Raw genomic sequence first — 25,326 nt, forward strand, 5'->3', positions numbered from 1 at the left:
GTACATATTCGAAAAAAACTTGCACATACAGATTAAGAGAACATACGGTTTTGAAAAAAAAATGTTTTTAACGGATTAGCTATGTGATTGATACGCAGAATCGACCGATTTTCATGAGAGCGTGACGGGCACCATCGTGTTAGATACTATATCCTGTATTATATTTTATCATCCATTAGCTGCTTGCCCCAGCTCTGCCTGGGTAATCCTATTATTTATAGGAATGGATATTTATACTAAGCAGTTGTGGCTCAGTGGTGGTGACCTCGGAATTAAAGTCGATAACTCGGGGGTTCTAGACGAGCCGAATGTGCAGGCAATGATTGATTTTTCAATTTATTTCATGTGGATTACATCATCACTGCTCGAAGCGGTGAAGGAAAACATCGTAAGATAATAAATGTCCAAGAATCAAAAGTTCGAATGTTGTGTGATATCTGTCAATCCGCACCCGGCCCGCGTGGTGGAATTTGCCCAGACCCTCATATGAGGCCTGAGTCCCAGCAGTTGGAACGTATATGTACACAGCATGCATTTTCCTTAATCGTTTGATTACTTTAGGACTCCGTAGTCGAAGAACAACGTAATTTTTGTTATTTCCTACTAATAGTGTCTGTCTTTTCAACTGAACCGACAAAACCAGAACTGAAAATAGAACATAGGCTAGTTTTTAATCAGAAATCCCAATATATAATATAAAAGTATAATAAATAAATAAATTCAGTTATTTCAGAAATAAACAAATTTATGAGTTTATTGAACTGAGTGAGTAAGGCGTAAACTACTTTTTTCAATGTTATTAAATATTTAGAGAAGAACATAATTTACCTAGGTTTAATTATATGACTACCGAATCCCAATATTAATGCGTGACATATTACCACAGAGAACACGTCGTGAAACCACATAATAGATTCTCCTTAGGGTTAGCAGAACTCAATATTGAAATAGGTGTGAAGTCATGTGTTTATTTTATGTACCAACATAAGATTTTCAATTAAATAAATTTATTGTGAATTTTGAAGAGTTAGATCATAATATTATTTATTTGCCCCAACACGTAGTCAATATGTAATTATATATGCACCTAATATTCTCATACATAACTCATAGCATAACAGAGCTTACCTAGTTTTGCAAATGTAACTTTTCTCGATAGCTTATTTCCAAACAATTTAGTAATCTGTGCTATAGCCCTGATGTCATATTACGCGAGATATATTACCTACATCCGGGACTAACGATATTATGTCTTCACATTCCATCCTATATTTGTATTTTATTCACATAAACGGAACAGAAATACCCATCATTGTATTTTTCCTGTCACACCTAAGTAGAGTCATAACTTACGATAAATAATAATTGTAAAATAGGTTACACTACTATTCATCGTCAATAACAATCATTACCCACGTGTAAATAAAACATGAATTATGAACTTTTGGAGGTCGCCAAAATAACATCCTCTTGCAAAGGGTAGGTATATAATAAGTTCGCTTTTGGCTTTATAGCAGGATGTCGATCTTAATGTTCATTGTAAAAATAAACATCCAAGTTTTACTTAAATAATAAAATAAATTGTTTGAAAATATATATTTTAATGAAAAAGATAATTTATGATCCAATCGAACTGGATTTTCCTTATCACCTCTTCTCAAACTTTATTCTTGGAAATAAACAAGGCTATTTATTAGTAATAATAAACAATAGAAAGGAGCCTGCGTAGATTCAATGCAGTGATATGAAAGCTTGAACAAACCTATGACGTCAGAACTCAGTCATAGGCCATAACCGTCGAGATAATTCGTGGAAAGAGCAATACGCTGAAACAGAGGAAGGATTCTGCTCCCTTCCTTGTTAAATAAACAAGCACTTATAAAATGTATTTTTATGAATTAGGTTTTTCCCAGCGAATCGATTCACAGTATTGAATGAAAAAACATCCAAAACTATCATGTACGATCTAAACAGTAAAGACATCAATTGCTTTTTTACCTACCAGGGTTAGAAATCCGGATATCCAGGTAGCAATATGATAATTCATGGCCAGGTCTTGTCAAGGGAGTATTGATATTTAAGTTCGATAATTAATAAGGTTGTTTGATAATTCGTATAAAAAATTGCATATTGATCCTTCCAAATATGAGAAGACCAAATTTGTTTACATCGATGACATGGAAACAATTTATTTACTTATTTTTTTATGTAACCTTTAAATCAAATGCCCTCGATAATCAATCTTGAATTCGCAAAAGACAACAAATATATCTCGTAAAATATTGAATAGCTGTTTTATTTTAGGAATATCATTCGTTAGTTAGTTTTATGAATTAATAAAATAAGAACGACACGGTTACGATCTCAATATCGGTTCTTTCGGTTCGTTCGTTCGGTTAAAAAATTGAAAATCATTCTATATATACCTATTTTTTAAATTATGTTTATAAGTTGAACCAAATTTTGCTCTATCACCATATAAAATTCTATTAAAATCTGATTGACACACATACAAAAGACCAATTCTAATCATTTTGGGGTCAATAAAACATTCATAATGCATACATAGCAATTAATCTTTTCAATCGACTTGAAAAAGGGGCAGGTTATTGACTGTAATTGTTTGTTTTTTACCTCATAACATTCTTTTTTTATTTGAAATTGCCTCCCAAATGGTCCCATTTAAATTTGGTAAGTTCTAATAATTTGAATGCGATTTATTAAAAAAATAATTACTTTCAATATTTAATGTACACATAATATGGTCTGGTTACTATTTTATTTTATGTACAATAAATATTTCTATTTACACCTTACAAAGATTCAAAACCCCATCTATCGTTCTACATATCTGCTATTATTCCAGTTTAAATCTTCATAGAGGTCCTTTCCAAAATACAGTTTGATAATGAAATGATCTTATCAAATCTTCTTTTTAGATTTATAAAAGGGGACAAGCTTTTCAGTGGGAAATTAAGTTTGATCGGCGGCCGCTGTGCCTAATGCACTTTCTAAAAATTTTCCATTGTACACAACTATATAGCAATTTAAATTGTCTAGCCTTGATTAGCAACAGTCCGGAATGCTGGACGATATATTATGATACAAAATATTGGTTTAGTAGAAGTTGAAAAGTACGTCGATTACAACTTTTGGCCATAAATTGTGATCAGAGATTATAGATATTATGTTATGTGACAAAAAAATAATTAAACACAAATCCTATCCTATCCTACTAATATTATAAATGCGAAAGTTTGTGAGGATGGATATGTGTCTGTATGTCTGTTATTCTTTCACGAAAAAACTACTGAACCAATTACAAAGAATTTTGGTACTAGATAACTGGAATTACACAAAGGCAACTTTTTATATGCCTACGTGATACAGACTTACGCGGATGAGTGGGGCGCACCTAATATCATTATAAACCCACTATTTTTAAAAATGTTGTTTTCAGTTCGCCCTTGGCTTGTGTATGTATTACGTATAAGTATATATTTGAAAATTTTACACTTAGGGGAATGGAATAAAATATCAAATTTTCAAAGTAGCATTTTCATTTCCTACAACTAAATACTATTAGGCACAGATCTACTTAACTATTTATATACAATTCAATTTCCAACTAAACTTCTCTATTTCAAAAGGCGTTCAAAATTCACTTGGTGCACCAAATGGGCTCTCGGATCCGTGCTAAATGAATTCGTCGGGTTCTCTCGGCGCGTCCAAGTCTCTGTAGTGTATGACAGGGCGGAACTCCACGCCGCCGCCCCTTTAACAACAACCATTCACTGTTATGCGCATCCTGCATTGCGAGCTTTGGTCCCTGCCTAGTACAATACACATTGCTTTCCATGTATTTTTATTTTTGTGTGATAAACTTAAAACTTAGTATTCTTAAAATTTATGTATGTATATTTGTTAGAGATAACATTTAAACGCAAATTTCATTTTTGTTATGAGTAAATAAATAAACAATGTGTTTATACGTATTATTAACCAGAGCTCTCGTGATCGTATTTGTCTATGTATCATATTTATGTCAAAAGGGCACACAAACGCACACACACAAAACATTGGATACTACATAATTTCGGCCATTGGTAGTTTTAATCTTAGCTTCCCGGTTTGGATTTTGGGAAAATTGAGGTAAAGGTTAAAAAAATAAAAAATTAAGAATTTTCCCGACATTTTATTTCAGTTATGTACTTATACAATAATATAAGTGATTCTTGATGTTTATGGTCTACAATACAAAAAGTTTTGTACTAGATAAATATAAAATTACCAAATAACAATAATCGAAAAGTACAATGTACAAATACTTTATAATGTAAGTACTAATTTTGTAAATATATTCTACTTTGATGCATACAGAAATATGACCATGTCAAAATACATAATTGAATATATAATGATTGGTGAAAAGGTCCGAATGGAATCTATTCATATTAAAATAACATGCAAATGAAGTAAATCAAAATATGTCGCCACTGTCCGGGAAGTCAAGATCGTTGTAAGCTATAATAGGCCGGGAGCGATCCACATTTTCCCTGTAAATATTATTATTTACCTTCAACTTACACACGTAGCTTAGTCATAAAATTACAGCAAATATATAAGGTGTAATGGGAGCATTATATAAAATAATCGAAAGCTGTTTATACTACTGCGTATACGGACAAAGCCTCTATACAATCTACATTGAATACAAATCTATATACATACGACGCGTCTAATAAAGTAAATGTTAAGGTCATGCCACATAATATTTAGTACTCTCACGGTATTACGTGTACAGATTGCAATTCGAATGAATTAATGTAAGTATTTACACAAAGGCGAGGCGAATTACTTTGACAGTTGCTGTTTGAGGCTATAAATGAATGTGTCATGGACTACTTAAAATATTTACCAGGTAGTGTGAATTCTTAAGCTTTATTTTTTTATATGACAATACTAAAATATCATTAATAATATTTAAAGGATAGGCATAATTAAAGGTTAGGATCCTCGACTCAAAGATCTAATAACATCAAGATAAGACAATTCTTATACACAAGGCTAATTAGTACCAGACCTCACTTTAATAATTAGTGTTAAAGCTATTAAAGTTAATACAAGATTCAGGCCATTTTAATTACTTAAATAACTAAAAAAAAACGAGACTTATAAATAAAATAAAAGCACAAATAAATTTCATTAATAAAGTAAAGGTTACTATTTGATACTATGATAAAGATAATTGTAAACTACATTTTCTATTTACAAAAAATAATCATATATTTTATTTACTTCATCATTGTCACATATTAATCTAAATAGAAAAGTCAAATTAGAAGTTCATTCTAATCTAATCTAAGAGTTTCCCAATTTCTTTTTTTTAGGTGACCTCTCATACTAACTGCTCAATAGGGTAGCATACATAAGGGATAAAAGCAATTTCTAGTGTAGTGTATAAGTTAGGTTACCTAGGTCTTGAGAAGCGCGGGTGCCTGGGCGCGTAGGGCGCGGGTGGGGCCCAGCCGCCCCAGCCCCAGCCGCGACTGCCCCCACCACCACCACCCCCACCATATCTAAAAATAAATATTATCACATCAGTCAAAGTAATGGGGCTTATTATATTTATGGTATTCTAATAGGGCTTATCACCTTTATAGTATGAATAGTTCTTTAAAGAAATGTTATAGAAGAATTAGAGGGAGCTTCCCTTTAATTCTTGTAATCATTCAGGATCAACTAGTTCAATAGACAAGACAAAAAATTCGGCAGAAGAAACTGTGGCATTCTTGTAGAATGTGTACCATGGGAATATATACCAAAAACAATGTTATAGAGCGTTGAAATAAATACACACGTAGAAATGTAAGATACAACATACGTCTAAGGCAATAAATTTCAACATTCTTAGAGATTTCATTGGCAGTAAGTATAGTAGTTCAATTTCGGTTATTACAATGGATGTGAAAATAAAAATAAAAATCAAATATACAGTGTTATAATCAATTTTCAATTTCAATCAATTAGTAGATCATTTAAATAGATCGCTGGTAGAACATTTACTTCTAGGTGCCTGGCCCATGGAACATGATACAAACTACACTTAAAAATTGTAAATAAATTATTATTAAATGTTAAATATATATTTTCCCCCTCCGCTCATCTAGAAAATATATGTTGACAAGGTTCCATAATATAAAACACATTTGGTTCATGAACACAGCCTTTCATGATCCGGGTCAAATGTGGGCAATGGTTATTCCAAGCTGTATGTGGCGCATACGTACGGCGCGGGCGGCGGCGCGTGGTGCGCGGGGTGCGCGGCGTGCGCGTGGTGCGCCGGCCGCGCCGCCGGCTCGGGCTGCTGCGGCCGCCGCACGTCGCGCACGTACGCGTTGAAGTACGACACCTCGCGCCGCACCTCGTCCACCTGTGACGCGTGTCAAATTATGTACCTACTAATGTCGAGTTCAGTCTCGTTTCAATAGCTTTCTTAGCTAGCTTTGTTTTTGATTATATAATGGGTCCACTCATTTGCAAACCGTGATAGACGAGACATGCACTTGACATCCGAATTGCTACTGAATTAAAAATTATAATATATATAGTAATACAAATGTTATTTTCTGTATTTTTTTTTTTTTTTTTTGTTATTAGAAGAGCACATGTGTGAGGCAGCGGCAAAAATATAAATAAATTAAACAACAACGCTTAAAGAAAGTAAATTTGAGGTGCCCTGTCCTTCATGGCATATGAGGTTCGTAAAAATAGAAAACCATTATCTAGAATTGCATTTTTTGAGAGGAAAGAGACGATCTAAAAATATATTTTGAAATTGTATAATAGAGCGTCAGAATGATTTTAATCTTATATATTATTCTCATTTTGTTTGCAAAATATGTATACCTTTTCAGCATGTTTGTTAAATATATGTTTTCTTATAAAATCTGGTCCCTTGAATTTCTTCCCACTGAGAGGACACAACCATTTGTCTTTCGATAGTTCTTGGGTATTAGCTTGGATGAATTTTTCCACCTCGGCTTCAGGGTCCTGTAGTAATGAAATATATTATATTATAAATTGGTTTCTAAATTTATATAGATTATAGAAAGATAGAAAGATTAATATATATCTTAAGTTACCTTTATTCCAAGTTTCTGTAACTCTTCGTCAGATAGTGGCTTTACATCTTGCAGGAATGCAGACATCTTACCCTCAAATGTTTTGATGTAATCTTGAACCTCTTGTTGTGTAGGCTGATGAAAAATACTAGTATCAATCAATCAAATAAAAAACTAAATTATAAGCAAGCACAAGCAAAGTTAACTAGGGCTTGCAGTTGGTGTAACCATTAATTTTATAAATTATTTAATTACCTTGTTAGTTGGCGGGCCCGAACGAGCATGCATAATTCCACAGCGATTGGGCATCTCATCCTCATAAGGATATTCGCAGTGGTTGTAGTAGTCCACTGAGTGGACGATACGCAAATACAACACCAGACGGTCAAGAACACGCATCAACTCAGGGTCCGGCTGGTCTTGGTTATTCTGCTCTGTAGAAGCTTCTAGGCCCAATAACTCCTCCTCTTCTGTAGATGCCTCTTCAATCAAGTGTTCAGTTATTTTGTGCAAAACAGGATTCTTGGAGTTGAAACTAATGTTCTGAAATGGAATAAAAAATAATTGAATTAATTCAATAAATATTAATTACATACTCTTGGGGCCAATTTGTAATTAATAGTGTAATAAAATTTGAGACATCTTATTAATTATACAATATAATATTAATATAATAATTGTTACAATCAACATTTTCTAGTTCATACACACAAAACTGATATTTTACCAATTGTATCCGGTATACTTACATCATTAGAATCCATGTGGCTCTCGACGGCGGCTTCATTGGCGGAGTCCCAGAGGTTGGTGCGCGAGTCGAGCAGGTGCGCGAGGCGCGCGGCGAGGCGGGCGTCCGCGCGCATCACCGCGCGCTCCAGCGTGACGCCCGTCACGGGACGTATGCGCCGCTGCAGGTCGCGGTTCACTATCGCGCCGAGCTCGCATTCACGTAGCTGCATAGATAAATATTTAACTTAGGACTGATTTATCGTTTTCACATGAGTTTTAAACAAGGATTGAAAATTTTGTCCTTATCTGGTTATACTGGGTTCATTAATCAACTGCACTTCTTTTGAGTACAAACTTTGTGAATAACAATTATAAATACTGAATTTAAATAAGAGGTTATGGAAAAATTCATCATCGAAATTGAAGTAACTAATTTTTTGTATGTAAATGAAGGGGATATGTTTTAAATAAGTATAAGTTGAATATTAAGAAATTACCCGTATGTTATTCAGATTCCAGCAAATATCCTTTATATTAACTTCACGTCGGAACGTTACCCATCCACGTCGGAACCATCGACGTTCAGGCAAAGGATCGGCTAATGCTACACGTAAAAATCCTCCATAGCGTTTACACATCTGTGAATGATTATTGGTTATTAGTGAAAGAAAACAGGAAATAAAGAAAACTTAAAAAAAATTATGATATTTACAGCTTCAACTTCAGCTTTTGTTATTGTTGGAGCTAGATTCCTTAAGAAAATAGAAGTAGTCTTATGAAGTGCTCTAGTTTCCTTCTTTTCTGTAGCAGCGTCATTGGCATTATCAGACTTCTCATCGCCGTTTTTGTCTTTATGGACTTCGCCAGTTTCGCCAGACTTTTCAACACTTGGTGAAACAGAGCGACTTTTAGGCTTTGGCGATTTCACAGGACTCTTTGATTTGGATTTGGACTTCGATTTAGATTTGCGTCGAGTCGAACTTTCACCTTCATCCTCCGAACTAGAAGATGATGAGCTTGAAGATGATGAACTAGAGGACGAGCCCGGAGGTGCTGCAACGTTATTTCAGATTAAAAGAATTTTTTTGGGACATTCAATTCTCAAAGGATATAGAAACTTACGGGGTTCCTTTTCTGGCACTTCCTGATCGGGCTCAGTGCCCGGTGCGCTGTTGAAGCGCGAGAACAACTTGGCTTGTTCTTGAAGCTGTTTCAAATGTGGATCGATCTCCATCGTTAGAGGAGCTCCTGGTTTCGGAGAATCTGCGGCCACCTTGTCCTGCTAATTAATCGATTTTATTATAACATTACTCTTTACATTTACAAAAGCCAATGTACGATAACGTTTTTCACAGAAATATTATACATACTTTTTCGTTCTTCTCTGTCTCTTCTTTCTCATCTTTTACTTTCACTGCATCAACATCAATAACAATAGGTTTTTCTGGTTCAGCTTTCTCTGGAAGATCAGAATTTCTTTAAAACTGTAGAGATCTATAAAAATTCATTTAATTATAGTCAAAATATGTTACTTGTACTGTTACCTTGTTTATCATTATTTGTTATTTCCACTGGAGGTGGCTCATCTAAAATTTTCAAGTCCTCTTCTGTTCCGCCTTCCAGTTTAATCACTACTGTATCTAACAATCTTATAAGTTTATCCGACTTGTCCACGTCCACCGTTACTTTATCAAGATCTCCTTGTTCCAAGAGTTCCAAGAAAACATTAAGTCGATTCTAAAATATAATTTCATGTTATGCATATACTAGATTTTATAGGTAAACTAACTTAATTTTAAAAATTTTTACCTTCAGCGCGCCTAATTGCTCTTCTTTTCGTTTCACGGATTCCTCAGGATGGTATTTAATCTTGAACCTTAAGAACAAATCAATTGATAGGATTAATTTTAAATTATATATGTTATAGATATTCTATTTCACAAAGTCCATATGTATAACATTTAGATATATTTGTATGTACTACATATTATTAGCATTAGCAGTAGCTTATAATGCATATTTATTTTCTTCTTATTTCAACTGCATCCTAGAACACAGGTATATTTTTTTTTTTTTTGTGTAACAATTTAAATTGTGGCAAAATCGAACATTTGAAAAAATCATTTGGACTTTATAAGATGGAATAGCTACAACACATAGTAAACATCTTTATTATCATATGTGTACCATTTTTTAATTGATGAAAAATCTTATGCTTATTGAAAAACATATACCTACTTTAAATCCTGAATTGTTTGTTGGCATAGTGAAAACTAAAATGAAAATTTAATAATCGCAGAGTCTCACCTGTTCCACACATGTGGAATATTTTACCCTACCCCTAACAATAACGAAACCTGTAGCATTGCGCGCTACAGGTCAACGCGATATCAACTAGCTAAACACATTTTATCATTGGTACAAAGTTTGAATATATTTTCTTTACGATGTCCAGCAATTCCACACGAATACGCTGTAGACTGTAGGGAAAAAATTGTACAGTTAACATTTGCACAATTAAAAGGTTCTATGCATAACTTGTCAAAATTATCGAACCAATATTTATTACTAATTTTTAAGATTATCCAGAAGCACACGTATTAAGTTACTGCATAGAGCCTTTTATTGAATTGGCATTAAATTGAAATATACCTTTTATATTACACAACATTGCAAAATGACTGCATTACATATTTTATTATTGAAAAGGATAAACAATAAAACCAATGCTGACTTCACTGATCTGCATTAAACTTCCCCTACATCATTCCCCCAAATAGATAACATATGGATCATCTGATAAATTCTTGTTTTCACTGTGTAGATATAAGATATATGTAGCATAATATATAATACTTTTTGATGATATCAACTCTTACATTTATACAACTTATACAAGTACATATAATAACATACACTAAAAAATTAATGAAGAAATATACAATAATAAATGTTTACAGAATGTTTTTACAAAGAAATATGTTTGACAATAATTATTAATAACCATCATATCTATCAACAGCATTAATTGATTTAAATTTATGATACATGTTGGGATCCAAAATTCTGGACCTATACATGTACATTATTTTAAAAGAATTTGATGAGCAAATTATTTTCTGAGCAGACCAGTGTTTACAATATATTAATTAATAAATTTTAAATATTCCCTGTATAAAATGTGTAAAATTAGATAAACAAATGACTTATTATAAAACTCACCATTCTTCATCTTTATGTGCTACAAAGAATTCATTCAATTGCTGTCTTCTAAATTCAAGCTTGTATTCATTATACTTCTGAATAGCGTCATCAACGGTAATCGAGTCATCCTGTGCAGCTAGGAATGCCTTGAAAGACATCATGGTGGGTGGGCCATCAGAAGGGCCCATTGGCAGTACAGCATCCCTAGCATCATAATTGCTGTACATATTAAAATATAAAAATTCATTGCAGAATAATATCCACTGAGAAAAAATAAAGTAAATAATTTAAAAATATGTAATGTAACAGACACAATGCTATAATATATATGTAATCAAAATAAGCTGAACTTACCTAGCTGGTACAGGCGGCATAGGTTGCCCATAACCTTGATGGGCAGGATGGGGTCCAAAATGATCATGTGCCCATCCATATGAGCCATAGGAGTCATGTGGCATTGCTCCATATCTTCTGTCGTCAATTGGCCAGTCTGGCCTTATTCTCTTGCTTGGCGGCCCTTCACCTCTGATGGGTGAGTAACTCCTGCTTGCACTCCCCCCACCTCGATAGTCTCTATAGTCAGGACCAGAACGGCCTCCTCGAGACCTTAAAGAAAGAACAACAGAATCCCAAATAATGAAAGACTAACTAATAAATGTTTTGAACATGTCATTAACAATATGTCCACCAACTATCTTAAAGTTGGTGGACATATTACCTAACAGTGAACCAATGTATTTATTTAAGTATTCATGGGTACTCCAGAAATTATCCCATATGTATTAAAGTTAACTATTTTAACAAAAATAATAACTTTCTACGTAGATATGTATTTTTGAAGGCTAATTAATTTTTAAACTATATTGTTCAATTAGTTATTACTAACACACTTTAAGCAAGAACTAGCAACTATTTAAAATACCTCACAACCACTGATGAGCGCTTAGTAATTTTAGGATTATTGTTTGGAATCTTAGAAGGATCAAGGGTTTGGGACTGGGATCTGCAAAATGAAATGCACGTTATTCTAATAAATATAAACTTAATCCAATTTGAATATAAATCTACCTTTCAGACCACTCTTCTCGACCTCTACTTCGTTCTTCTCGTCTATCACTGCTTCGATAGCTGCTTCCCTCAGCAGCGCCTCTTTCACCGCGAAATTTGTCGCGCCTTTTACGATCATACTCATCATCACTATCCGCCATTTTTAACAAATCAGTACCTAAAGCGTCGAATTAGTATTTTTTTAAATTATGAATTAATTTAATGAAATATTCGAGAATAATTTCACTATCAACACATAAATTGCAACGCAATCTAATCGGGCACAGCTTACAGAGACTACAGAAATTCACAGCGCAGGCCACAGATTATAATTATACATACTACATTCACAGATTCACGGACGCCATTTCCATATATATTAAAGTACTCTGTGGAGGCCATAGACCTTTCGATGAAGAATAGATACGCCATATAAGAAGTCTCACGTCGAAAATATGAACTAAATTTGATAAGTCGATAGGCCACAAGTTGCTACCATTTAGTCTTGAACCCGAAGAGTAGTATAATAATACGGTTACTTGAACCCTAGAAATATTATTTAGGTTCTCATGTAACGAAGGCTTGCAATGGAATATTTTAATAAATATGTTCAGACAAATCACACTTCACACACCACCATTATAACTAGCGGCAATTTTTTTTAACGCTGGTCGATCCTGCGCAGACGTTAATAGCACAAGTACTTAAATAGAGCACTATATCCATGGCTAGCTATCCTCTCCACGCTTCACTCTAGCTACAGTTTTTTAGAATGAATAGGGTAGGATACATTAACAGATAAAAGGAGTACATGCCATAAATTTAATATGAAGATGTCTGGTGAATTTACTTTGGACACGTTCTAACATTATGTCATATTTTCTTCAAGTAAAGTCCATGAATTGTGCTCAATGTAACTACCACTAACGCGTTGCAGAGAACTTTTACTGTTAGTAAGAAAGGGGCCGTTCATAAAATAAGTCACTCTAGAATCAGCTTTTTTTGACCCCTCCCCCCTATTGTCACGCTGTGTCACACTTTCTGTGACCCCCCTAGAAATATTTCGTCACAAATCTAAGACTCTCCCCACCCTGCTGAGTATGATAAATTCTATATGTTAGTACACAAATTCTAGGAACTAAAAATAATTATTTAGTTAGTTTATTTATTTAATTATTTTCTGGTCTCCTGTTAGTTCTAGATTTAGACTTTACATAGATCACTTTGTACAGCCTCCTGCTGCTGAGGGGTTAAATGAGATTTGTGATTGGATAGCTATTCAAATTCAAAAAAATAAAAAAGAGGTTTCTGAATAGATTTTTTGCTATAAAAATAGTTTCTGTCCATGTGAAGTTAAAAAAAAGTAAAAAATCCATCAAGCACAGTTGTAGACCACGCAAGTGAAACCGCAGACGGAAAGCTAATAGTAAATAAAACGCATAAGTAAAGAAATAAGTGAATTTATTAAAAGATCATAGAGTCAATTTAATTTACAAATAATAAATAAAATTATCGTAATACAAATAATGTATTTGTACTTATAAGTGCTTGAAATAGGTGTCCTTAGTATCATTATGTGATAACAGATATGTGATTTATGGGCAATGCATCTCGTCTGTATTATCTCCGCAATCATCCCGCCCATCACATTGAGATAGTTGAGGAACACAACGCCGATTCATACACCGTAGTTCGTGAGTACCACACGCACTGTCACAACCATGAGGCTCGTCACTTCCATCCGTACAATCAGAAAATCCATCGCAAAATCTCGAAGTCATTATACACTCGCCGTCATTGCAAGGGGAATGACCTTCAGGACACTCTGAAAAACATTTACGTATGTATTGATATCTCGAAAGCATGAGAATTTTTTTTTCACGGGTGGCCGAGAGGCTAGGCGTTGCTACGGTTAGGCAAGAAACGCGGGTTCGAATCCTGTCCCGTGATCGAATTTTTTCTATTCTTTCAAATAAAAAAAATCTCATTTATAAAAAAAAAGCATTTCAATGCTATAAAACTTAAAATTAAATTTACCGTATGTTTATTAGTTTACGGAATTAACTTAGTAGCCAGCCCTCATAGTATAAATATTAGATTTTTCATAATAATTTTATATTCATTTATCTATTACGTTTAAAAATTAACAATCCTTGTTAATTTTACAATGTAACCTTTTTCACTTATATTTTATTCTCTAAAATTTTATCTTTTATCTTTTGTCCACAATAGCTATACTCCTTTTCCATCTCCTGTTATTCTTTAGAAATTTATTTTAAGATACAGTAGGTATCTTATAATTTTTAACGTTGCAAAATTCTATGTACAAAATTGATTTTTTAAAATAAGTATAGTGATGATTTAATACTTTACCCATAGTACAATTTACTTCATCGAATCCATCCCAACAATCAATAATGCCATCGCAGAGCTTTTTGTTCGGAAAACATGACAAAGAATGTCCGCATCGAAATTCTTTGGTCAAATCACAATCTATGGAAAACAATATAATAACATTGTAAAATTATATACACACAAATAAAATTAAATTAATTACGTAGATGATAAATGATGATATATTTACCACATTGTTTTTCATCTGATCTATCGTAACATTGTATAGATCCGTCACATCGAGCACTTGAAGGAACACATAGCCCATTTCGGCACCGCCAATCTTCCGGAGAACAAGTCTCATACGTTACAAGTCGACAAACTCGGATTCCTCTTTCCTTGTCGACTAACTGACAAGCTTCTGTTTCCAATGCACAAAGACCACCGCAGCCTTAAAAAAGAAATATGAGCAACAATTTATTATCTTGTTTTTATACCCAAAAAGTAAAAATATTTCTCATACGGAATTATGGAAAATTAGATTTATACCTGCTCGAGTAATTTATATGTATTTATTATAAACATATGAAGATAATTTTATTGTTGCAATGTATTATCACAGATAACTATTACTATACTATAATGTAATTCAATTCAATTCAATTCAATTTATTTCATACATACATACATTTTTGACATTTTTAAAATTACAATTTATAGCAATTACAATTTAGTTTATATAAACGGTTTGTCTTACATATATTTTTAAAGGTTACATATATCAAGCCGATGTTTCCCTAGCTAGATTGCAGGGCAACCTGTATTTAGGAGAAACAGCTTGCTTCTTAAGTAGATTCACAATTTGAGCCAAATATAATTATTCGTAGGAAGTTTCACGCTTGAAAAAAAAACTAAATTTTCACCTGTTGGGTCATCAATGTCTACTGCTATTTTACATACAGATGTCCCGGTATCCTCATTTAACATACATACTTCATTGTTTTGGCACGAACAAAATTTTTGTGATAAATCTCTATTAATAACGTCTTTCGTTCCATTATTGTGCATGTTTTTTATCTTGGGATAAGTTTTGATATTTTTACGAATTTTTGCTATAACTGTGCTAACGGTTTGATTTGGCTTAGAAATAAACATTGTAGCTGAAGTAGATACTGAAGATTCTTCTGATGAAGATGATTGTGTAGCATCAAACATATCCGTGGTCAAAGGATCCGTGATGCTCACCATAGCTGATGAAGTTTCATTTACGGCTATATTTATTGTTGGCACTACTATTGTACTCGTTTTATTCATCTCACGCAATAAACTAGGAGTTGATAAATTAACTAAAACCAAACTTATCATTACTATGGCTACAATCATTACACTTATTGAGCAAGCTTTTATTTGAGTTCGCTTTTTAGTCGGACTTTCAGTCAAAGCGACTCTGAAAATACATCTGATGCCTTTCAGGCTTTTTCTCAGTCTACGTTGTTCTAAATTTATATCAGCACTAGAATTATATGAGGCGCTAATGTATTTTTGGCGAAAACTTTTATCAACTTCTCTGGAAATAGAGGGTATACTCCGGATATCTGGTTCATTTCCTTCTTGAGATGCTGCAGGCACGTTATCTTGTGGAGTATAACGTAAATTAATCTCGTTTAAATCTCGTATGCTGTTAGCACTATCTTTACGAGTGTTATTTGTTTTCGGAGTAGAATGATTACCTGGTACAAAACTATTATTAGGAGACGTTATTTCATAATTCCTTATTTTACCCCGACATGTGTAACAACACTTTATCGCTTTATTATCGATAAATGGTTTATTGATTATTTCTCTTCGTAATCCGCTATTGGACCAAAGTTGGGAATTGTAAAGGGTTTGCCAATCTGAGGAAACATCGTCCACTACGCAATTGGATGTACATCTGCCTTGGCTAAAACTACTTGATAATATCATTATTAATTAAGTGTCATCTCAGTAACATTATCTGAAAAATTAAAGAGATTCATGATTAATTTTTTTAGCAATATTACCTAATATTTGCTTTTGGGTGCGAGTTGATAAGTATGAGGTATAAGTAAAACTAAATTAAAACATTTCTGTAACGAGCAAAAACATTACTTTTTAAGGAACGTATTTTTTAATATGCAGGTTAATATTTAAGTCCAGTGCCTATATTATATAAAACATAGGCATTGTTTTAGAGATTTTTTTCTTTTTTAAGAAGAACGACGTAATGAGACACAACATTTAATTGCAATGTACAAAATTATAAATTTATTATATTTACCATTATTCTGAGAAACCCTAAACTAGAACAAAAATAATGTAAATTTATTAAATGAATTACAGATATTTTTTTTATGGGGTTAATATAGGCCATACTTTTCAATTTTTCAATTAGAATTAAAGAACGATTCTAGGTCATTTCATTAACATAAGGAATTATAATACCTATACATTGAATTAAATATATACTACCATTCATTACAAATGTCACAGTTATATTAGCTGGTAAATAATCTATACAAGTTGTATTAAAGTCACTTACATGATATTGTTAAAAAGCTTTAAAATTCCACCACAAAAAAGACGTAAGGTTGTGAGCAAATTTGAAGACAGAATATGGTTGTGTTGAACCGCGTACCATATGTATTCGACTACCGTTGCCAGTGACAACGTCTAAACAACTTTGAATGGTCTCCAGCACCCTGAATTGCAAGTACCGTAAGTAACGAAAGAGACGAATATGTAATAGTACTGCTTGTGTAACAGAGACGTAATAAGGGGTTGGCAGTATATGGCGGTGTTCAGCCAAGAGTAACATGTTTTTATGTATGCAACTGAACGACCATCTGTTCCCACCTCCACCCTCAATTGCACTTAATATAAGTACCTAATAAGGCGCCGGGGCACGTGTCTTCACATGTTATATGGGGCTAGTTGTAGATGGATTCAATTTCATCGGATCATTTGATCAATTAGGTCGTTAAGTGAGATGTTCACTCAATTACCAAAAAGAAGCCCTTTACCAGCTACGTATTAAAATAATTTTAACGTTGCTTAAATGTATACACACACAATATGTAATCGTTCCATAATCCTGTTTAATTTATTTTTTGATTGATAATTAAAATTTAGTTATTTTCCATAAAAAAATATAATTATATAAATTTTCACATAATCTTCACTTATGACAGTGTCTCTTCTATCCATTAAAAAAGTGTTGTCTATCATTACAAGTATTATAGTTGGGTAAAGAATATGAATTCAAAAGTTATAATACTGATTTCCTTATTGGTTCAAATTATTTGATTCCAGCTTTTATACAAAGCTCTACAATACAATACACTAGCTACAAAATGACCTTGTTGAAAATTAAAAACTACAGCATTCAGGAATGATATAACTATTTGTTATCATGATCAACGAAAGGTTCATTAAAAAGAACATTTCATAAATTTCAAATGAAAATTAACTTTTCGTTTTAAATCAAAAATAATATTTAACATGAAAATACATAAATATTTTACAGTATCTTTAGTTTTACACATAATTTCAATTTGATATTGCTAATTCACTTTGCATTAGAACTGAACAGAAAATGTCTACTTAAAATAAACAAACAAGGTTGCGGTGCTACAAATCGCTACTGCAGAAGATTGCACGTGCAACACGCAGCATCTCGCGGATGCAGCCACGGCCTCCGTCGCTATAGTGCGACTGGTGCCGGCTGCGGCTCAGTGCTCACAACCGGAGGAAGGCACAACTCTCACTGCGCGCGCCGCGGTCGGTTGTAGCAGCTCGCTCACACTTCGCTTACCCGTATTCAGCTAACTACGATAACTCAGTGTTCTGCCACACAGCTATCTATATGCGCGTTACTACATTTATCGTGTAGTTTCACTCGAAAATATTATGTGGATAAGACAGTTATATTTGTGTTTTAAATAATAAGTGAAATGTATAGTTTGCCATTTTATACAAAATTATATATAACTTCGTAATACTTCATGAGGATCTGATTAATTTCCAGCGTTAAAACAAAGGTAAGAGAGAATAATGAGATTTATTAGATGAGATTAAAAGTTATTTTTATTTTTCTTGTCCATTTGCGGTTCATCCAATTTGTGAGAGTAGTTACACAGGAAGAAGACAATTATAACCGTTTCAAAATTTGTCAAATTTGTGGGTCAACAAAAGTGTGCAGATCAACTGTAATGTGCGGTGCCCCACTTCTGAACTATGCGACGTTTAGTGACCAAGTGGCTATTTGGTCATCAGTGTACCAATTTAATGCTCGCGATTTGCTGACGTTAAAATAGTAAATAATAAATACACGCGCACCAGACAAGTGGTCAGCCTGTGAGAATCAACTTTTCCTGCAGATACAAACGTTGCGTGAGCAATTTCACACGCTGGTATATTTTTGTCATCGTCGCTTTCAACATGAATAAAATACTTTAAACGTATTCCACATACGAAATAACATACTATTATTCAGTATTTTTTAAAGTTTATACTGATATAATATTACACCTGACTTCTTATAGATTTTGTATCACGGAACATTCCTCTTCCTTGTTATACTTTTACAAAATTTAAGATTAGACCAATTATGAAATGAATGATTCGAAGAGACATCGTAACGCAACATTAATTGTATCAATTAAACGAGTCGGTATAATTTCCCAAGGATGAGTAGGTACAAACAAACGTGCAAAATTTTGTATCGATGAAGTTGACATATAATATATATAGAAGAGAATTTATAGAATAGTTTTTTTTTCATCTATTAACAAATTCTAGAGTGGCAATAACGTATTTGTTTTAAATTTAATTATAGGTTTAAATTAAAACAATTTATACTATTTGGAATTAATTATCATTTGTCCTGAAATAAGTACCTACCTCCCGTAGTACCCGTTATTGAATAGGACTATTTATATATAATATGTAGGTACAGCCAAATATTGTTAATTTTAAATTTAAATTTTAACGACCTAATTCTCACCCTTAATTAAGCCATTGATTTGATCAAACTTAATAAGTTAAATCAGTTTCTAAAATTATGCCATCCTTGAGAATTCATACTTACCTACTTTCTTTATTTGTCTAAAGGAGGTTAACGGTGATTTTCGATGGCTTTAGAATTGTAAGTAGTCGCTACATTATATCTGTATTGGAATCACATATCAAACAAAACAAATCTGATAGCAACAGACTTTTACAATTGAAAGAGTTACCAATGAATAACCTTCACAATGTCTAGTTACGTGTGTGTTTACGGAAGCAAAAAAGATAGACTTTCAATGTGGCGTTTAACTACGAGCTCTTGAACTACTTTTATTGTATTCACGATTGGAACCACAAATGCCAAATATCCATTAGATCCTAGATAGGGTAGGCACATATTTTACCTAAATAAATAAATTTTATACATTGCAGTAGAAACAGAGATTACTCAAAAGATACATGTGTAAGTTTTTACCTATTAAAGTATGAAGATTGGAGAATTAGCTGTAGGTACATTAAAATCGGTATTTGTTGAGTTATAGCGTGTGGGATGTTAATTATTAATATGAACTAGTTGGCTAGTGGATAACAGGTATATGCAGATGCCGGGACTTTTACAATCTTTAAATAATCATTAATTATTACTTAATGTACATAAAAGTGAAATAGTGATCACTTCTCACGTAAAAATAGAACTTAATTGCGTAATTACGAGGTAATTAATTATGGAATTATTATCCGCAAAATCCCACTTATACTTTTTATTTATCTGGTTCACGTAAACAGTCAGCAACAAGCTAAAGATAGCTACAGCCTACACGACTATTGTGCAATGTGTACAAAAGGCAAGGTCCAGTAGTTCAAACTCATTTCGAAAGAGCTACTAACTCAATAATATATCGTATAAACATATCGCAATACTCTGATGACAAGGATCCAGTCATAAGACGCAACAACCAACAGTGGTCCATATAAATGTGACTATAATAACCTCTATGTTATGTCACATTGAATGGCGAAAGGAAACCGTGTTCGAGTTCATGTGATAAATAAGAACAGTAGCACATGCAGACAGAAATAAACAGTTATCCTCTTTTCCGATATCTATAGGCAATATCTCATAGGTACCTACACTTGTTTCATGTGATTTTGTTATTTTATAAGATATTTTAGTAAATGAGATTGATAATTTCATGTAACTAAGAGGCATAAAATGTCTTGAATTGTGTTAAGCAAGCAAGGAATAGTGTATACTATATAGTATACTTGTTTGCCCCATAAAAATATTGATATATGTATATTCTGACGTTAAACGTGAAACATCTCTGAGATAAACCAATGCAAAAAATTTTTGTTGGCCTGTCTATTTTTACACGCTTTTTATTAGCTTCACCTGTATGTTTGTTTGTATGTTTGTTTGTATGTTTGTTTGTATGTTTGTTTGTATGTTTGTTTGTAACCGACTTCTTTGGGCGCGATTTTGACCCACTTTAAACGGCCAGATTTCGTTCAAACTTTGTAGATTTATTGAGGACCGATGACAATACACTAATTTGATAAAATTATTCCATTTTTCAATTTGCAAAATATGATTTTTGTTAAAGCGTGTTTTTTAGTTTTTTTAAACTATTATTTATTATTTCTCTAATTCTTGTGTCTTATTATGGCCTTGTAAAAGACTAACAGTAAACCTAGTAACTTTTTGAAAAACGATCAGAAGCTGTTTTGCCAGTTATTTTTAACTGTAATGCAAGTGAGAATGTATTATCTATAATCATCTTATATGTAGAGAGACATTGCAAATGTTTTCGCGTTCAAAACCGCGTTTAAAACCGGTTAAAAGTAAAGGGATTTCTCACGTTAATTCAAACTCAAGATAGGTTTTTTAACACATCATAAATAATTTTAAATAAAATAAAAATACATAAAACAACGGTTTATGCAAATATGTATAACGGTAACATTTAATTTTTTTTTAAATATCTATACTTACCTATATATTAATTATATATATTAATTACTACGGCAAAAACCGTTAATATAGAAAACGTTTAAATATCATGAATAGGAAATAACTGTATCCAATTAATTAATGGTTATGAAAACAAAGCCACTAGCAAACAAACACACATTGTACGCACGCAGTGTGTATTATTGTCGAACAATAATTAATATTATCAATTGCGTGTTTCGTAAATTGGTTCAAAGTCAAAACATCCTTCATCTTAATAATAAGCATTATTTATTTATCTTTTTGTATTTTAGGCAGAACAATAATAGAATATAAATACCTATAAGGAAACATTGAGTTGATGTTAAATCTCAATTTTAATTGCCCTCAATCGTATTGTAAATCGTAATAACTTAATCAGTAAATTTTCAATATAAAATATGGTATTTTATATTTTACATTGCTTTGAACTAAGGAGGTAGTGAGCCTTGTTTTTTAATTTTTTTTAGGTATGATGCCGCATTCAAAGTAATTAAAAAAATGATATTCGTAAAATTGGCAAAAAAGAAAAATTTAACAAATTGAAATAGCCATAAATAATTGTCTTACGTGATAATATTACCAACTGCTCCGAGTAAGCTGAAACGATTTTAATTTATTAAATATTGTTTGCGATTATTACACGATTTAGGTTACTGCTTTTTATCATAGTGAATACAAATGATCGAGGTCAATAGTGGCCTGATTGTCTAATAATCTCATTCAATTAGAAACAATTATAATCCACAATATAATTTAAATTTTATTAGTTATTATTCATAAAACCTAGTCCTCATCGGTCACTCTCGCCTGAGGTTCGTAAGTTGTTGCTTGTAGCTCAGTTGGTAAGTATAAAATAAATTTTATAGTTTCAAAACATTTGATCATTTTGTATTATTTTAATTTACGTTAATAATTATCTTTTTTAAACAAATATTATTTAAATTGCTATGTACGCCTAACGCCTGTATCTCTAACTTAATTTTTCAATTTAGATACACTTATAAATGAAACTGAGAGTTATGTTCTATAAACTGCTATATTACATTTGATTTTGTGTCAACCTTACCTTTTCAAAAAGTTCTGATTTCGACATATTGATGCGATGCAAACCTCGACACTAAATAGAAATTATACTGATCAAATCAATACGCGTGTAACTCAGTCGACGATCCACTACCACTATTATAAAATATAAAATATGACAACAACTCAACAGATAGCTCGAGTAGATATCTAATGTGTCGCGATCTCTGAATAACAAATGAGAAAAATCTTCACACCGGGTCTGACCAATAACCTTATCAATTATAAGTACTTAGTTGATACAATTATGATTGCGGATTCAATTAATTTTATTAATTTCATGAGCGACAAGGTGTGAACTAACTTATATAATAATGAATTACTGAATATTGACGAAGAGTATTAAGTTATGAGAAAGTGCGTCGATTTCATTGTTTATGGTTCTATGTCACTTTCCGTGTTAAATCTAATCAATTTTACAACGCGCTCTTTTCTATTCACCATCTTGATATCAACAGTATAATTTTATTAAAACTATGACAAATTTAAAAAATGACGACAAAAGATCCACCACTCGTTGCACTGCTTCAGCTGTTAAAAAAAAGCATGCATATATATGTAGCAATTTACCTAGTATGTTGGATATTTTCATGGTAGATTTGCAAGTTTCTTTACTGTATATATCAGAGAACATTCATAATAAACCAATACTTCAGCTTTGTTTTATTCAGCATGGAAGTACAGATAAGATTATTAACTTTAGTACTTTTTGCTTAAGTATAGTTGATTGATATGGTGCTATCGACGTAGACAAACACCAATTTTATTGAGATAAGGATTGCGTTCAATAACAGTTTACGTTTTATCTTCTACAGAGCTCCACGCTAGTTTTCTTATATTTGATAAAATACGTAATTTTAATGTGAGTATATACCAAGTTATCTATTAATTGTCCTATTAATTTTTACCATAGTGCTACTTGATTTAAACTTAAGTTATTAAAACAGCACTGAAATATAATAAAACATTTCAATTTTTTTCCGTTACGTCGATAAAATATAAGTAATATTATACGGATTCGCAATACCTTTTTTATTTTATTATATTTTAAACACACAAATACACATGAAAATTATGAATGTTCCAGTGAAAGCATTCCAAACAATGCTAATTTTATTCACTAGTAGATTTGTAATTACGCGATAGTCATAATAAACAGAAAGCAATGTAATTAAAAGTGAAAAGTATAAAAAAGTTCGCTTGTTACGGTGTAGCTTTGAAGCTAGGTAATGGTATAGACTATAGCGTCTTGTTACAAACGTGTCATGTGGAAGCTGCTAACAAATATAATAGAAGTGCATTCCGATGAGAGTGTAATACGTTTACAATAGGAGAACTGTTGTATGGAGAAAGTGAGTTCGATGAACTAAACGAAAGTATGTGTCAGGAACAAAAGGAATCTGGATAAATAAAGGCCGTAGTTGCAGCTATATTTTGTAAAATATCTAAATAAGACATGTATTTTATTATATGTCCCTTTGATCAATAGATGCTTGCATCTTCCTACAGTTTCTTTTATTATGGCTCCTTGAAAATAAACTTTATGCAAAAATTGGTAAATTTGGATACGGCATTTACATTAATATGGGGACATTATTTAAACTAAACCGTCATTTATGAAAACCATTATCCTTATTTGAAGCACAATAAATTATTTAAGTTTCTAATCAAAGGTAAAATTATTTCTGAATTATATACTTCCTCGTTAATGCTTGAAAGCTTCTTGCGAAAGATTGTGATCAAAAGGTAAATATTGCAATGGTACCTTCATTACTTATACATATTATGTCAGGTTTACCCAATTTCGTATGTAAGTATAAAAAATATTTATTATTATTACAATTATTTAAATAATAATTTATGCTAAAATATCCATTAGGTTTTAGATCTAAGACTCGTCATAAGGATTAATAAGGATTTCTAGATACTGTATAATATAATGTGTGTGTGTAATAAGGTGGTTATTGTTGTTGTTGTTCTTTATGTATATGTAAAAATTAGTAATATTAATTTTACATAAATAGTACAATATATGTATACGTATGCGATAACTTTGCTTACGCAAATTATGTCGTGTACTTATAGGTATATTGCGGAAAGCTTCCCATTTAGCGAGGTGGCCTTTGATTTAATTGTCAATTGCATTTATTATTTCCAGGTAGGTATGTGTACTGTTAAATCATGCCTACCAAGTTAAGTTTTCTGAATTAAAAAAAGTATATATCATACTGCCCCAGCTGGGCCCGGGTAGTCATTTATCGTCCTTGAAATAATATAAACTATCCTATCTTTTAAGTTGAATCAAACTGGTCATGGTGTGCAAATTTGATTAAAATCGGTCGAGTAGTTTAGGAGTCAACGTGACACGTAATGCATACTAATATTATAAAGCTGAAGAGTTTGATTGTTTGTTTGTTTGAACGCACTACTGTTAGAAACTACTGGTCCGATTTGAAAAATTCTTTCAGTGTTAGATAGCCCATTTATTGAGGAACGACGCTGGGGCTGGACCGTTAGTTTATATATATATTACTAGCTTTTGCCCGCGGCTTCGCAAGCGTTAAATTCGGAGTAATTTAATAGATGTTATTACACATATCCTCCTCCATAACCTTATTCTTGAATCAGTCTTTCTATTGAAAAAAACCCCACCAAAACCCGTTGCGTAGTATTAAAGATTTAATCATAGGTACATCGAGACATAGGGACAGAGTATATACTTAGTCTGGCCATAAATACTGTTACACTTAATTATAAAAAAATATTACATTTGAATTTCGAATCTGT

The 25,326-nt window shown here is 32.3% G+C and overlaps 3 protein-coding genes across 11 annotated transcripts in view; 1 reads left to right on the forward strand and 2 right to left on the reverse strand.

Annotated features, from left to right (window-relative positions):
- Positions 1–3,547: 3,547 nt before the first annotated feature.
- On the reverse strand, positions 3,548–12,418 carry LOC119829309 (serrate RNA effector molecule homolog). Of its 5 annotated transcripts, none has more exons than XM_038351774.1 (16): positions 12,126–12,418; positions 11,412–11,663; positions 11,076–11,261; positions 9,663–9,729; positions 9,398–9,590; positions 9,224–9,312; positions 8,976–9,132; positions 8,566–8,906; positions 8,351–8,491; positions 7,874–8,077; positions 7,380–7,667; positions 7,146–7,259; positions 6,910–7,053; positions 6,291–6,433; positions 5,475–5,579; positions 3,548–3,775 (listed from the first exon to the last, which is right to left on the reverse strand). In XM_038351774.1, exons 1-16 carry the CDS (start codon positions 12,263–12,265, stop codon positions 3,697–3,699), a joined length of 2,643 nt encoding a protein of 880 aa, XP_038207702.1. In that variant the 5' UTR covers positions 12,266–12,418; the 3' UTR covers positions 3,548–3,696. The 5 variants fall into 5 exon arrangements, with proteins under 5 accessions (XP_038207702.1, XP_038207700.1, XP_038207698.1 ...); XM_038351772.1 differs by having other exon boundaries at positions 11,076–11,276; XM_038351770.1 differs by having other exon boundaries at positions 8,976–9,135; positions 11,076–11,276.
- Positions 12,419–13,588: 1,170 nt separating this feature from the next.
- On the reverse strand, positions 13,589–17,689 carry LOC119829685 (low-density lipoprotein receptor-related protein 2-like). The gene is made up of 5 exons (XM_038352317.1): positions 16,999–17,689; positions 15,362–16,434; positions 14,689–14,889; positions 14,478–14,597; positions 13,589–13,929 (listed from the first exon to the last, which is right to left on the reverse strand). The coding sequence occupies exons 2-5, from the start codon at positions 16,401–16,403 to the stop codon at positions 13,700–13,702; spliced, it is 1,593 nt and encodes a 530-aa protein (XP_038208245.1). The 5' UTR covers positions 16,404–16,434; positions 16,999–17,689; the 3' UTR covers positions 13,589–13,699.
- Positions 17,690–18,189: 500 nt separating this feature from the next.
- LOC119829684 (sphingomyelin phosphodiesterase) overlaps positions 18,190–25,326 on the forward strand; it is a 19,046-nt gene continuing 11,909 nt past the window's right edge. For 3 of the 5 annotated variants that reach the window (XM_038352315.1, XM_038352313.1, XM_038352316.1), the window contains exon 1: positions 18,190–18,496. The gene's annotated coding sequence lies outside the window, so the exon portion shown is untranslated. The remainder of the gene's footprint in view (positions 18,497–25,326) is intronic. The other 2 variants (XM_038352311.1, XM_038352314.1) reach the window with 1 other exon arrangement.

Source organism: Zerene cesonia, chromosome 10 (genome assembly GCF_012273895.1).
Source record: "Zerene cesonia ecotype Mississippi chromosome 10, Zerene_cesonia_1.1, whole genome shotgun sequence".
Classification (NCBI taxonomy): Eukaryota; Metazoa; Arthropoda; class Insecta; order Lepidoptera; family Pieridae; genus Zerene; species Zerene cesonia.

What these genes read in the sequence shown, in the direction of transcription:
- LOC119829309 (XM_038351770.1), bottom strand. Translation starts at nt 12,265, where the DNA reads ATGGCGGATAGTGATGATGAGTATGATCGTAAAAGGCGCGACAAATTT. An exon ending in CGAGAAGAGTGGTCTGAAAG is followed by an intron (nt 11,664 to 12,125) that starts GTAGATTTATAT and finishes TCTTTCTTTAAG; the next exon opens with GTCTCGAGGAGGCCGTTCTG. An exon ending in CAAAAGCTGAAGTTGAAGCT is followed by an intron (nt 8,492 to 8,565) that starts GTAAATATCATA and finishes AATCATTCACAG; the next exon opens with ATGTGTAAACGCTATGGAGG.
- LOC119829685 (XM_038352317.1), bottom strand. Translation starts at nt 16,403, where the DNA reads ATGATATTATCAAGTAGTTTTAGCCAAGGCAGATGTACATCCAATTGC. An exon ending in AGACATTGATGACCCAACAG is followed by an intron (nt 14,890 to 15,361) that starts GTGAAAATTTAG and finishes TTCTTTTTTAAG; the next exon opens with GCTGCGGTGGTCTTTGTGCA. An exon ending in TGAAGTAAATTGTACTATGG is followed by an intron (nt 13,930 to 14,477) that starts GTAAAGTATTAA and finishes AATGTTTTTCAG; the next exon opens with AGTGTCCTGAAGGTCATTCC.